General features: G+C 45.7%; 1 protein-coding gene across 1 annotated transcript in view; it reads right to left on the bottom strand.

Annotated features, from left to right (window-relative positions):
* Positions 1-4,357: 4,357 nt before the first annotated feature.
* Slc17a5 (solute carrier family 17 (acidic sugar transporter), member 5) overlaps positions 4,358-14,435 on the bottom strand; it is a 79,984-nt gene continuing 69,906 nt past the window's right edge. Inside the window, exons 9-11 of the mRNA XM_013035291.1 lie at positions 12,255-12,402; positions 6,145-6,235; positions 4,358-5,750 (exon numbers count right to left, since the gene is read on the bottom strand). Coding sequence (XP_012890745.1) covers positions 5,613-5,750; positions 6,145-6,235; positions 12,255-12,402 — 377 coding nt within the window. The 3' untranslated portion in view covers positions 4,358-5,612. The remainder of the gene's footprint in view (positions 5,751-6,144; positions 6,236-12,254; positions 12,403-14,435) is intronic.

Raw genomic sequence — 14,435 nt, 5'->3', positions numbered from 1 at the left:
CTTCAGCACGGAGAGATCGCGGCGAAGCCCAAGCAGCTGCGGGGAGAGGAGCTGCGCGCACGCTTCCAATCCAGGCCGGGGCCGCCCTCGTGGCTCACGCCTGTCATCCCAGCCACCTGGAGGCTGAGATCTGAGGATCGAGGTTCAAAGCCAGCCCGGGCAGGAAAGGCTGTGGGGGCTCGTATCCCCAGTTAACCACCAGAAAGCCAAAAGGGAAGTTGTGGCTCAAAGTGGCAGAGCGCTAAGCTTGAGCAAAAACAGCTCAAGGACAGCGTCCAGATCCTGAGTTCAAGCCCCCAGGCCCCCATCAAGAAGAAAAAAAATGGTTGAGGAGCCAGCGATGGTGGCTCACACCTGTAACCCCAGCTGCCTAGGAGGCTGAGATCTGAGAAGCGAGGTTCAAAGTCAGTAGAGGCGGGAAAGTCTGTGACTCATCTCCAATTTAGCCACCCAAAGGCCTGAGTTGGAGCTGTAGTTCAAATGGTAGAGCACCAACCAGGAGCAGAAAATTCAAGCGAGGTGGCCAAGCCCTGAGTTTAAGACTCAGCACACACCCATACATGGCTTCTGGGAGAATAGAGTCATTTTACCCAAGGTGCAAATGGAAGCTGGTAACTTGTGGGGTGGGGTGGGTTTTTAGAGCTGGAGGATGGAAGGTGGTACTAAGTCCTGAGGTATTAGAATAAAGGGCAGAAAGCTAACTCAACACACCAACAGACTTGTTTTTCTGATCCTGGGTTTTGAACTCTGGGCCTGGGAGCTGTCCCTGAACTCTTAGTGTGCCAGGTGGTTTGCTCCATCATTTGAGCCTACACCAGGTCCGGCTTTTTCTGTTATTAATTGGAGATGAGTCTCAAGGACTTTCCTGCCCGTGCTATCTTAGAACTGCAATCTTCACATCTCAGTTTCTTGAGTAGCTAGGATTACTGGCGGGAGCCACTAGAGCCCAGCCTCCCTGAGCTCAGGGCCTTGGTTTGGAACTGTGATCCTCAGATCTCAGCCTCCTGCGGGGCTAGGATTACAGGTGTGAGCCACCAGCACCTGGCTCACTTTCATTTTTGCTGGTTAATTGGAGACAAGAGCCTCACTGACTTTCCTGTCTGGGCTGGCTTCAACCCTGATTTTAGCCTTCAGGGTAGCTAGGATTACCAGCTTTCTTTTCTTTCTCCTCTCCTTCCATACTTTGTTCTCTTTCTGCCTTCCTTCCTCCCCCGCCCCCTTTTCTCCCCTGAAAGAAGAGTAACCAGAGAACTGGATGGTTTAAATACTTTCAGCCCAGTTGCATAATCCTGGCTTGTCACTCACCAGCAGGGCTGGCAGTGACGTGGAACTTCTAACTTTCCTCCTCCCCCAACACCCTGATCAAGGGAAAGTAAGCAGGCGCCTGGAAAATTACTGACTTCCTCTTCCCCATCAAGGCCCGAGCAGGACCTTGCTTTTCTTTTCCGGGTGAGTTGTGTTCCCAGCTGTCACAGCACTCCAGCAATGCCTTCCTGTATTGTCTTCCACTGTAAGGACTTTTACAGCTAGATTTGCAGCTAGATTTTCTGCTTAAGAGGCCAAGGCATCTGAGAAGGCCCTGCGATCCATCTGGACGTCTTCTGTATATGAGAAAGGTTTATTCTCCTGCTGAAATGAGACATTCACTCCTGTTTGTCAGAGTAGCATGCTCTAGGCTGAGAGAACTGGATCATTTCCTAGTGGTCTTCTTGCCTTTAAATATTCTATTGAACTTCAGGCCTGTGTGCTGTCCATCAGCTTTTCAGCTCAAGGCTACAGCTCTACCACTTGAGTCACAGTGGCACTTCCGGTTTTCTGGTGGTTAATTGGAGATTAGAGTCTCACAGACTTTCCTGCTCGGGCTGGCTTTGAACCATGATCCTCAGATCTCAGTCTCCTGAGTAGCTAGGGTTACAGACATGAGCCACTAAGGCCTGACTAGAACTGGGTCATTTCCTAGTATTCTTCCTGCCTTTAAATACTCTTATCAGATTTTCTATTTGAGGGAGTTTTCTTTTCTTTTTTTTTTGGCCCGGTTGCGGGGCTAGAACTCTGGGCCTAGGCGCTGTCCCTCAGCTGTTCAGCTCAAGGCTAGCACTCTACCACTTGAGCCACAGCGCCACTCCTGGCTTTTTGCTTATGTGGTGCTGAGGAATCGAACCCAGGGCCTCATGCATGCAAGACAGCGCTCTACCACTGAGCCACCTTCTCAGCCTCACGAGTTTTCTTTTCAACAGTGATGTGCCACTCTTAGACTGCAGCTGTCACCTTAGTTGCTCAGAAGGCTGAGATCTGAGAATCAAAGTCAGCACCAGCAGCAAATGAGACAACAAAAACCCCAAAGTAGAGGCATGGTTCAAGTGACAGAGTGCCAGCCCTGAATACAAAGAGCCAAGCGTAAGTTCTGAGTTCAAGCCTCAGTACTGACACAACAACAAAATCAGAAAAGGAGACTAACAGGAACTAAACATCTCTTTCTGATTTCTGGAACTAAAAGGCTGAGGATCCTGGCCAGAACAAGCTGCATACTTCAGGGGTGATCTCAAGTTCTTTCAGAAACCTGATTCTCAAGTTAGTCAGCACAGGATTTGACTATTGATGTTCTGCATGGTAGTTTTGAAAAAGCTAGAATTTAGGAAGCAAGGGTTGAGAGAAAAGATTTTAGGCTCCATGAGAATAATCAACCTTCCTTTTTTTTTTGGGGGGGGGGGACGACGGGGTGTGCCAGTCCTGGGGCTTGAACTCGGGGCCTGTGTGCTGTCCTTGAGCTTCTTTTGCTGAAGGCTAGTACTCTTATCACTTGAGCCACAGTGCCACTTCCAGCTTTTTCTGTGTATGTGGTACTGAGGAATCAAACCCCGGGCTTCAAGCATGCTAGGCAAGCACTCCACCACTAAGCCCAGTCCCCTCCCTCCCTCCTCCCTCCTTTCCTTCCCCCAACTTCTTTCTCTCTCTCTCTGTTTTTTTGGGTCATGGGGCCTGAACTCTGGGCGTGGGCACTGTTCCTCAGCTCTTCAGCTCAAGGCTCGCGCTCTACCACTTGAGCCACAGCACCACTTCCGGCTTTTTTCTTTTTGCTTATGTGGTGCTGAGGAATCGAACCCAGGGCCTCAGGCATGCAAGGCAAGCACTCTACCACTGAGCCACCTTTCCAGCCCCCCCCTCTCTTTCTTTCTTTCTTCTTTGTTTTATATCTATGCAAAGAATAATGTTTGGCACATAACAAATGTTTGGTAAACATTTGCTTAATAACTGGGAGTGTTTTATGTATAACAAAGTGATTCCACAATACTATCAAAACCATTTATCAGCCTAGCATACACATGTTGTTAGCTTTTTTTTTTTTTGTCAGTCATGGGGCTTGAACTCTGGGCTTGGGCGCTGTCCTTGTGCTCTTCAGCACAAGGTGAGCGCTCTACCACCCGAGCGAGCCACAGCGCCACTTCCGGTTTTCTAGCGGTTTATTAGAGAGAAGAGTCTCATGGACTTTACTGTCCAGGCTAGCTTTGAACTGTGATTCTCAGATCTCAGCCTCCTGAGTAGCTAGGATTACAGGTGTGAGCCACACGGTCCAGGCCTGTTGTTAATATTATGCTCACCTTTGGTCCTCAGCTCTACCCACACCTGGGTCCCCCTCCCATTCCTAGAGTTCCCAGCACAGAGCTGGCCACTCCCTCTCTGGGCCCAGACCCACCTGAACTCCCATCTACCTCACTCCCTACCCCCAGACCTTCCTGCTACCTGGATGGGGACGGAGGCTGTGGACTCCCTCTTAGGGGAAATATGGCTCCTCTCATAAGCCTTGTAATAATCTTTCTCCTGTGCCTGCCTGCCTCTGTGTGGTCCCTGGGATGGATATGTGGGATCCTCTTTCACCTGTAATCCTGGCTACTCAGGAGGCTGAGATCTGAGCATCCTGGTTCAAAGACAGCCCAGGCAGAAAACGGCCATGAGACGCTTATCTCCAATAAACTAGTCAGAAAAAGCCAGAAGTGCTGTAGCTCAAGTTAGAACACTAGCCTTAAGCACAAAGAGGCTCAGGGACAGCACCCAGTCCCTAAATTCAAACCCCATGACTAGCAACCCTCCCACCCCCCAAAAAAAACTCCCCAAATGAACTGTTTAACACTAATTGCCATCTATAAACTCTGTGTGTGTGTGTATGTGTGTGTGCGTGCATGCATGTGTTCACACTCCTATTCTGGGGCTCAAACTCAGTGCCTGGGTGTTGTCTCAGTCTTTTAAAGTTCAAGTCTAATACTCTACGACTTGAGCCACACCTCCATTGCTTCCTGCATGCACACGTAGATGCTCACACTCCCCGAGAACGCTAGGAAAAAACCACAGAACCATCAGATCCAAAGATCAACCCAAAAGGTTTATTTCGATGATTTATAAAAGAAATATCACCATAGCAATGTAATTTATATTTACAAATTTAAAAATAAATTTACGTAAATGTATTCACATCATGTTACATTAAACAGATTTCAGTTGAGACATTACAGGTAGTGTTGAACAAATAAAACATAAATCAAGTTTGATCTACTTTCTTCTCTCTTTGTCTGTTTTGTTTTTTGTTTTGGAGTGCTGGGGATTGAACCCAGGGCCTTGTGCATGATAAGACAGGAGTTATACCAGATCTATACCCCACTGCCTTAATCACCACCAAGAGATGGGTCAGGAAAGGGAAGTGGAAAAATACAAGTTAAGGACCCAGAAGTAAAGGTGGTTACCCTCACCGTAGGCCTGGAGGCCATTCTGAGTCTCTCACTTGCAGCTGGGGACTGATTGCACCCAGGGCCTCTGGGCTCTACCCGCAGCCCTCAAAGTCACTGCGTCTTACATGAAGGCAAGCTGAAGAAAAAAGAATGAGCTATTTTGTTTCCTTCTTCATTATCTCAGAACCCGCTGGGATTTGGGAGCTTGTATTCTGATGCAGGGGAAGCAGCTGCAGTCTGGTGGCACGGTTTCCCCCTTTCCTGGGGAGGGCAGCGAGGGATCCCTGCAGTCTATGGCTGGGCTGGCTGGCTTCTGTCTGCTCTGAGCTTCACACACATGAGGAGCCCCCAGGGAAAATGCCATCCAAAGTTCTGGCGCAGGCGTGAGCATATATGCGGCCCCTGCTAAGCCCTGGGCGGTGGCGCTGAGGCTGGCGGCCGCCTGGGCAGGTGGCCCTTAGTCTCTACCAGGCCTCTTTAGACGGTGGCTGGCAGCTCACGTTTGTCAGGGATACATCATTTTTATGAGAAAAGTGAACAAGAGTGGGTTTGCTCTAAGATCTAAGAGTTAGAATCTAGATCATTTAAGCCAAGTGAGCCATTTCAGCTCACTCCCTTAAGTGTTGCCGCTACTTCCTGCTCCTTGACTTGGAGCTACGTTTGTGAACTTGAAGTAAGAGGTTCAGCTTATATATTATTATTAATTAAAAATTGCTCATTTTACTCATCTGGCATCTAGTGACACTTCCTGATTACAAACCTTAAAAAAACTATCACAAGTACACTTTTTTTTTTGTATATAGAATGCTTACACATTAAAATCTCAAAGGCACTTTCAGGTTACATGATAAACAAATACATCACTGGAGACAGGATTCTTTATTGGCTTCGTCAGTTTCTGTGTCCATGCTGATCACTGAGAGCCCAGCTCTGCACTTCACCTTTGGCGAATACCATAAAGAAAATGGCACCGAATACATTAATAATAGCAGCGATATAGAAGACGATTTGCCATTCGGTAACCGTGTTCTACAAAGAAAGAAAGAAAATCCACATAGCGGGCATCACGGCAGCATTACTGGTCAAAGCCCATGTCCGAAACCACCTTATAGTCAGTCCTACAGCATAAGGGCTATGGTGGACAATTACACAGCACTGAGATGAGCTCCAGTAACACAGACACATTTTGTTATTATTTGCCAGTCCTGGGGCTTGAACTCACAGTCTGGGTGAGCTTCTTTTGCTCAAGGCTAGTATTCTACCACTTGAGCCACAGCACCACTTCCAGCTTTTTCTGTGTTTGTGGTGCTGAGGAATCGAACGCAGGGCTTCATGCTTGCTAGGCAAGCACTCTACCGCTAAAGCCACACCCCTACTCCCCTTTCCCAAACATTTTTAGTAGACAAGTGAAGGAATGACTCACGTGTGTGGTCAGACTTGTAGCGATGAGAGGCCCGACCATGCCTGGGATGGTGGCGAAGGTGTTGGTGATGCCCAGCAGCACCCCAGCGTACCTGCGGAAGCATAAGATGCTCGGTCACATGCGCCACATGGCGCTCTGCTCTGAGCTCATACGCTTGTAAAATGACTTACTCAACTGGGATTTTATATTTAGCTGATGAAAAAACATATTCCAATTGTTCATTAGTGTTGTGACACTGCATAGAGGAACAGGCCATTGAAATGATAAGAGTGCTGACATGATTTTTCATACATACGATTGCTGGATAAAAGCTGTTGTGTACGGTGTGTGTGTGTGTGTGTGTGTGTGGTACTTGCTAGGATGGTGCCCTAGCATGTGAACCACATCCCCAACCTTGCTTTTTTACTGGCTATTTTGTTTTGTTTTTTTGGGTCCAGTCGTGTGGCCTGAACTCTGACCTGGGCACTGTCCCTCAGCTCTTTAGCTCAAGGCTAGCGCTCTACCACTTGAGCCATAGCGCCACTTCCAGCTTTTTTCTTTTTGCTTATGTGGTGCTGAGGAATCGAACCCAGGGCCTCAGGCATGCAAGGCAAATGCTCTACCATTGAGCCACTTTCCCAGCCCTTGCTGGCTATTCTGAAGATGGGGTCTAGTGAACTTTCCTACCCTGTCTAGCTTTGAATTGTGTGATCCTTATTCTCTTAGCTAGGCATTACATTACAGGTATGAGCCACCAATGTCCCACTGAGTTAAAAAAAATTGTTTCCCCCTCAAGGCCCAGAGTTCAAGTCCCATGACTGACCACAACAAAAATAACAACAAAAAAACATAGCCAGGCGCTGGTGGCTCACGCCTGTAATCCTAGCTACTCAGGAGGCTGAGATCTGAGGATCATGGTTCAAAGTCAGCCCGGGCAGGAAAGACCATGAGACTCTTGTCTCCAATAAATCACCAGAAAACCGGAAGTGGTGCTGTAGCTCAAGCAGTAGAGCGCTCGCCTTAAGCTGAAGAGCTGCGGGACAGCGCCCAGCCCAGAGTTCAAGCCCCATGATGGACAAAGAAAAACAACAACAACAAAAAAAACCTGTGTAATTCTTTCAAATAGAGACAATCAGCATTAACATTTTGGTATTCTAATTAGTTTTACTATGTTTCTACTTCTAGTATATTATTGTAAATATGAGACCATGTGAAATATGTAATTTTATAACATACTGATTTCACCAGTGAATATTTTGCTTACAGCTAAATCTTCTACATTGCCTGGGGAGACAAGTTTGTTCTACATTGTGTGAGTATGACCAAAGAAAGCAACAGGTATTGCTAGCAAGTTTGGAAAAAGTTTCTCAAATGCAATCATTTCTTTTAAGAAGATAGGAGAATGAGATATTCTTTTTTTTTTTTTGAGAATGAGATATTTAATGTTTAAATGCAAATCTTAAAAAATTTTTTTGCCCTACTTGAATGCTCATCCTCCCCACCCCCCGCCCCCAAGAAAAGGAAAAACAAAACAATAACACTGCCACTACCATCACTAAAACCCCCATGAAATTCTTTTTTTTTTTTTTGTCAGTCTTGGTGCTTGAACTCTGGGCCTGGGCACTGTCCCTAAGCTCTTTAGCTCAAGGTAAGCGCTCTACCACTAGAACCATAGCACCACTTTCGGTAGTCTGGTGGTTTATTGGAGATAAGAGTCTCAAGGACTTTCCTACTCAGGCTGGATTTGAACAGACCCTCATATCTCAGCCTACTGAGTACCTAGGATTACAGAGTGAGCCACTGGTGCCTGGCCTTTTTTTTTTTTTTTTTTGGATGAGGCATTTCTATCAGGACTAGGATCCTCAGTACCTAGGTTGCAGGCTATGGGTCTGACATACATTCGCTACTGTGAATAGAAAGGTGCCTAAATGAGAAAAACAAAAGCTCTGTTGAAATTATTATAAACAAGGAGGGTGCTGGTGGTTCGCACCTGTAATCCTACTTCTCAGGAGGCTGAAATCTGAGGATTGAGGTTTGAAGCCAGCACAGGCAAGAAAGTCGGTGAGATTCTTATCTCCAAATAACCACCAAAAGAAGCAGAAGCGGAGCTGTGACTCAAGTTGTAAAGTACCAATCTTGAGCACAAAAGCTGAGGACTGCCTTCCCCCTCCCCCAAACCCTATATAAACTTTTTTTTGGTATACGCGGTTCTGGGGCCAGAACTCAGGGCCTACGTACTGTCTCTGAGCTTTTGTGCTCAAGGCTAGCACTCTACTCCTTAAACTCCTGTTCCACTTCAGGTGTAGTGATTAACTGGAGATAAGAGTCTCCTGATCAGCCAGGTGACAGTGGGCGCCAGTGGCTCAGTCCTATAATCCTAGCTACTCAGGAGGTTGAGATCTGAGGATCACGGTTCAAAGCCAGCCCAGGGCAGGAAAGTCTGAGACGTATATCCAATTAACCTCCAGAAAACCAGAAGTTGCACTGTGGCTCAAGTTGTACAGCTTCAAGTTGAAGAGCTTAGGAACAGCACCCAGGTCCAGAGTTCAAGTCCCACAACCAAAAAAAAAGGGGGCTCATGATCTTTCTTGTCCAGGCTGGCTTTGAACCAACATACATCTCAGCCTCCTGAGTAGCTAGAATTATAGATATGAGCCACTGGTGCCCAGCTTAACTTCGGAAACTATGTTTTAAATCCATGCCTACATGCCCCAATAGCACACTTATGCACAGAGATCGTTCTGGCTTATCCCCTGGAGGGAGGGTATCTTAAATTACTCAACCTTGGCAGGCCTTGTCTCTCTCTCTCTTTTAAACCATTAACACCGTGGCAGTAGGAGGGGCCAAGTGCTGCATTGCCAGGTCTTTTCAGTGACAGATATTAAGTGCAGATGAATGCTGTGAAATTCTACGTGTCAGCACCAAGAAGTTCATTCAGGTATTTATATTACACTTGGCCAGGCCGGGAGAGAGTCATAGCCATGGGAGAAAACATACTGTATTATGGCTTCAGTCTGGATTTTATGCTGCTCAAGAATGAGAATTGTGTTGAAGCAGCCACTGCAAATCAATTCCCTTCAGAAATATTCATTGAGAATCTCTATTTCATTCTATGGAGGAAAAGCCATGTACACAATTATATGCTAGTAGAAATATGCTAGTAGAAATATGCTAGTAGAAATATGCTAGTAGAAATATTAACCTTTTTTGGTGTGCTGCTACTGAGGCTTGGATTCAGGGGGCTGGGTGCTATTCCTTAGCTTTTGTACTCAAGGCTGACGTTCTATTACTTGAGCCAGAACTACACTTCTGGCTTTTTGGTTGTTCAAGTCTCATGGACTTTCTTGCTTAGGCTGGCTTCAAACTATGATCCTCAGATCTCATCTTCCTGAGTCTCTAGAATTACAGGCATGAGCCACCAGCACCCAGCTTAACCTCTGGCTTTTTGCCAGGTAACTGGAATTAATAAGTCTCTGGATTTATCTGCCCAGGTTGGCTCACACAGAGGCTGAGGCCTCTGGAGTAGCTAGGATTACAGGTGTGACCAGGAGTACCTGGCTTAAGGTTTTACTTTATTTTGCATTTTTATTAGCATGTAGTAGTTGTACAAGGGGGTTTCACTGTGACATCTCCATACATGAGTACAGTGTACCTCAATCCAGCTCACCCTCCTCACTCTCCTTCCTCTCTCGCTTCTTGAAACAATCTCAACACATTTCATCATTGTTTTTATGCATGCATACAGAGTATTTCACTTGCCATCTCTGCTGGCCATCTTCCTATCTGCTGGTATCTATCCCCTATAGCAACTGTTTTATTTTCTTGTCATTTTTTTTTTCTTTTTCTTTTTTTGGTCTGGTTGTGGGGCCTGAACTCTGGGCCTTGATGCTGTTCCTAAGCTCTTCAACTTGAGGTGAATGCTGTACAACTTGAGCCACAGTGCTACTTCCGGCTTGCACTGTCCCTCAGCTCTTCAGCTCAAGGCTAGTGCTCTACCACTTGAGCCACAGTGCCACTTCTGGCCTTTTCTGCTTATGTGGTGCTGAGGAATCGAACCCAGGGCCTCATGCATGCAAGGTAAGCACTCTACCACTGAGCTACCTTCCCAGCATAGTTCTTTTCTTTCTTTCCCTCGTTCCCCTCTCCCTCCCTCCTTCCCTTTTCCCTTCCTCCCTCCCCCCTACACTTTTGCCAGTCCTGGAGCTTGAACTCAGGGCCTGGGCACTGTTTTTGAACCTCTTTGTGATCGAGGTCACAGTGCCCCTTCTGGCTTGTGTTTATGTGGTACTGAGGAATCGAACCTAGAGCTTCATGCATGCTAGGCAAGCACTCTACCACTAAGACACATTCCCAGTCCCGCATAGTTCATATTCATCAATGAAGATTTTGTTTTGAAAGAAGGTCTGGCTAAGTTGGCTACACTAGTCTCAAACTTGTGATATTCTTGCCTTTGCCTTTTGAGAAGCTGCAATTATTGATGGTACCAATTTGCTTAGCCACTACTGTTCTCTAAGCCAGGAAATTCTAGTCTGAAAACAAAAACTGGAAACTCATTTGAAGGGTTATGTCAAAATATAATAGTGAAAAATAATCTTGACTTTGATGAAGTTACCTTACAGATGCATCTTTATATAACTTGTGTTTGTTCATACTTACACTCTAGTGTCTTGATCAACTGAAAATAAGTATGTTGGTCCTTTTTACCTTAGCTACAGACACTCTCACCATTCTCTTCCCTTCTTCAGTGGCTTGCAGGCATTATTTATGTTACTAAACTGCCACACTACATTATATTAAGATTTAGTAAGTGTAAATTGTTACTGAATCATACATCCAATTCATCTTTGTCTATCCTGTCCCCAAGTCCTAACAACTCAAATCTTCCTTTACTGTATAGGCTAGAAATCATATAGAGAACTTGGGCTATTTTGGCTATTAGTGAACCAGTGCTGGTTCCTTAGTGATCAGCTTTCTTTTCTTTTTGGTATTGGGGTTTGAACTCAGGGCCTGGGCACTGTCCCTGAGCTATTTTGTTCAAGGCTAGCGCTCTATAATTTTAAGCCACAGCACCACTTCCAGTTTTCTGGTGGTTCATTGGTAATAAAGAATGTCATGGAAGCTTTCTTGCTTGGGCAAGCTTTGAACTCAGATCCTCAGATCTCAGTCTCCTGGATAATGTGTGTGAGCCACTGGCACCCAGCCAGTATTTTCTTTTTCTAACAGTTCACTAATATTTAGTACTTTACTTGGATCAATCTGTGACTTGGGTCATGACACTGGACTCTAAGCTAGCAAGAAAATAGTTCAGTTCATTGCACTTAACTTTTTTTTTTCATAGTATCCATTTTCATTTTTTGGCAATAGCTCCAATTCTTATTTCATGCTCCAATTTTCTTTTATTTCAAATGTCAGAGAGCAAGATTAAAAGTTTAAAAACAACTATGTAAGTTGAAATTTTGCAAAGGATTAGGTCTTTCACAAGGAGTCAAACTTACAGAAGCAAAAGGCAGAATGATGGTTACCAGGATATGGGAGGAGTGGCATGAGGGTGTATTTAGTGGGCATAAAATTCCAGTTAGAAACTTAAAATGGCTAAATTGGAACCAGGTATTGGTGGCTCATTCCTATAATCCTAGCTACTTAGGAGGCTGAGATGTAGAGGATCCTGGTTCTAATCCAGCTGGGGCAGGAAAGTCCCTGAGACTCTTTTTTTTTTTGGGGGGGGGTCCAGTCGTGGGGCCTGAACTCTGGGCCTGGACGCTGTCCCTCAGCTCTTCAGCTCTACCACTTGAGCCACAGCACCACTTCTGCCTTTTTCTGCTTATGTGGTGCTGAGAAATCAAACCCAGGGCCTCATGCATGCAAGGCAAGCACTCTACCACTGAGCCACCTTCCCAGCCCTCCATGAGACTCTTATCTCCAATTAACCACCAAAAAGCTGGAAGTAGAGCTGTGGCTCAACTGGTAGAATGCTGGCCTTGAGCAAAAAAATCATCTCAGGGACAGTGCCCAAGCCGTGAGTTGAAGTCCTAGGACTGGCACACACACACAAAATGCTAAGTTGATAAATTTTATACTTATAGATATCATTACAAAAATAGCCAATTATGAGAATCTATATTTGTACTCACGAAGGAGCAATATCCAGGTGGTTGATGCTGAACCCTGAAGAACAAAAGCCTCCAAGTGTAGTTGATATAGTGAGGAATGCAACAGCCAAGGAATAATCACAGCCTATAAACCCAGCGGCAACCAGGAATATGGCAGGTCCAATCATGCCTGGACATAAAGGAAAAGAAGCCTAGTATTAGTATTCTTTCCATAAAACCTGACATTTGACACTGCTGCTACCTACTGGATAAACACTGAACTGCTTGAAAGACTGATGGAAAGTTTCCTTATAGAAAAACTGCTAGAAAACATGGGGATAAGACCTCATTATACTACTAATATTACACTATCTATACTAATTATTGTAGTGTTTGCATGTGACCAGGACTCAGCTAAGGTTCTATGGTAATAGAGAAGAGAACAAGAGAATGACAGAAAACTATGGTCATAGAGGGAAACGGCACCTGACTCATTGCAATTTAAATTCATACAGGCAAAGTAGGTAAGCGAAATACTGGGGTCTATTGAGTGATGTCAGAAACCAAGCCATTTTGCTTCTAACCACAACATGCACATCTCATCGTGTAGACCTTGCGCCAGTCCTCAGGTGTGTGACAGCAGTGCCATCCAATAACTGGGCTGGTATTTAGTGTATGCTCTGTTCACTTTCTTTGGTAAACATTTTGAAATTCAGTGTATATTCACTTAAAGAAGAGACAGAAGCTTAGAATTATTTTCACTTTACTTTTTATTATCACTTAAATTTTCTTCCCACTGTTGTGGCACTGAGATGTAAGAAGTGTATATTTGGTCTTGATCCTTGGTTCTTGGCACTAAAACCCTCAGATAAAATCATCTTTGTGAGGCTGGGAAGGTGGCTCAGTGGTAAAGCACTTGCCTTGCATGCATGAGGCCCTGGGTTCGATTCCTCAGCACCACATAAGCAAAAAGAAAAAGGCCGGAAGTGGTGCTGTGGCTCAAGTGATAGAGCGTTAGCCTTGAGCTAAAGAGCTGAGGGACAGCACCTAAGCCCTTAGTTCAGGCCCTACGACCGGACCGCCCCCCCCAAAAAAAAATCATCTTTGTTTGCTAATAAAGTACTTGGTGATGCATGCTTCTAGTTTCTGTTTAATTAATTAACAAATGGATTTATGAGACAGAGTTCACTATGTAGCCCAGGTTGGCCGTCTCAAATTCATGAGTTTCCTGCCTTAGCCTCTTGAGTACTGGGATTAGAGGCAGGTGCCACTATGTCCATTTCTTTTTTTTTTTGGGTCATTCGTGGGTCTTGAACTCTGGGTGCTGTCCTCAGCCCTTCAGCTCAAGGCTAGCACTCTACCACTTGAGCCACAGCGCCTCTTCTGGTTTCGTGGTTGTTAATTGGAGATAAGTCTCATACAGTTTCCTGCCTGAGATGGCTCTGGAGGGAGATCCTCAGATCTCAGCCTCCTGAGTAGCTAGGATTACAGGCGTGAGCCACTGGTGCCCGGCTGTCCACCTTTTTTTTTTTGTAGGTTGTGGGGCTTGAACTCTGGGTCTGAGCGCTGTCCCTCACCTCTTTAGCTCAAGGCGAGTGCTCTACCACTTGACCCACAGCACCAACTTCCTACTTTCTTGAGTCATTTATTGGAGTTAAAGAGTTTCTTGGGGACTTTTCTACCCATGCTGGCTTTGAATTGTGATCCTCAGATCTCGGCTTGTGTAGCTAGCTAGGTTTACAGTTGTGAGGCATCGGCACCCAGCTTAGCCTCAAACTCTTGGGCTCAAGTAATCTTTTCCACTTCAGCCTCCCCAGTAGCTGGGACTACAGGTGTGTATCACAATGATAGGCCCTGGAAGTTTCTGGTTGGGCATGAACTTCTGTCCCACAAAATGATTAGTGTATGATTAGAGGGTTGGACTTTTAGCCCTATTCTCCAGTCTCTGGGGAGGAGAGAGGAGCAGAAAATAGAGTTGAGCTGGGTGCCAGTGGCTCATACCTGTAATCCTACCTGCTCAGGAGGCTGAGATCTGAGGATCAGGGTTGAGACTCTTATCTCCAATTAACCACCAGAAAACCAGAAGTGGTGCTGTGGCTCAAGGGGTAGAGTGCTAGCCTTGAGCTGAAGAGCTGAGGTATGGGGCTGGGAAGGTGGCTCAGTGGTATAGTGTTTGCCTTGCATGCATGAAGCCCTGGGTTCGATTCCTCAGCACCACATAAG

The sequence above is a fragment of the Dipodomys ordii genome, unplaced genomic scaffold (assembly GCF_000151885.1).
Source record: "Dipodomys ordii isolate 6190 unplaced genomic scaffold, Dord_2.0 Scaffold208, whole genome shotgun sequence".
NCBI classification, from domain to species: domain Eukaryota; kingdom Metazoa; phylum Chordata; class Mammalia; order Rodentia; family Heteromyidae; genus Dipodomys; species Dipodomys ordii.
The sequence above is the reverse complement of the archived record's forward strand: the minus strand, read 5'-3'. Positions and strand labels throughout refer to the sequence as shown.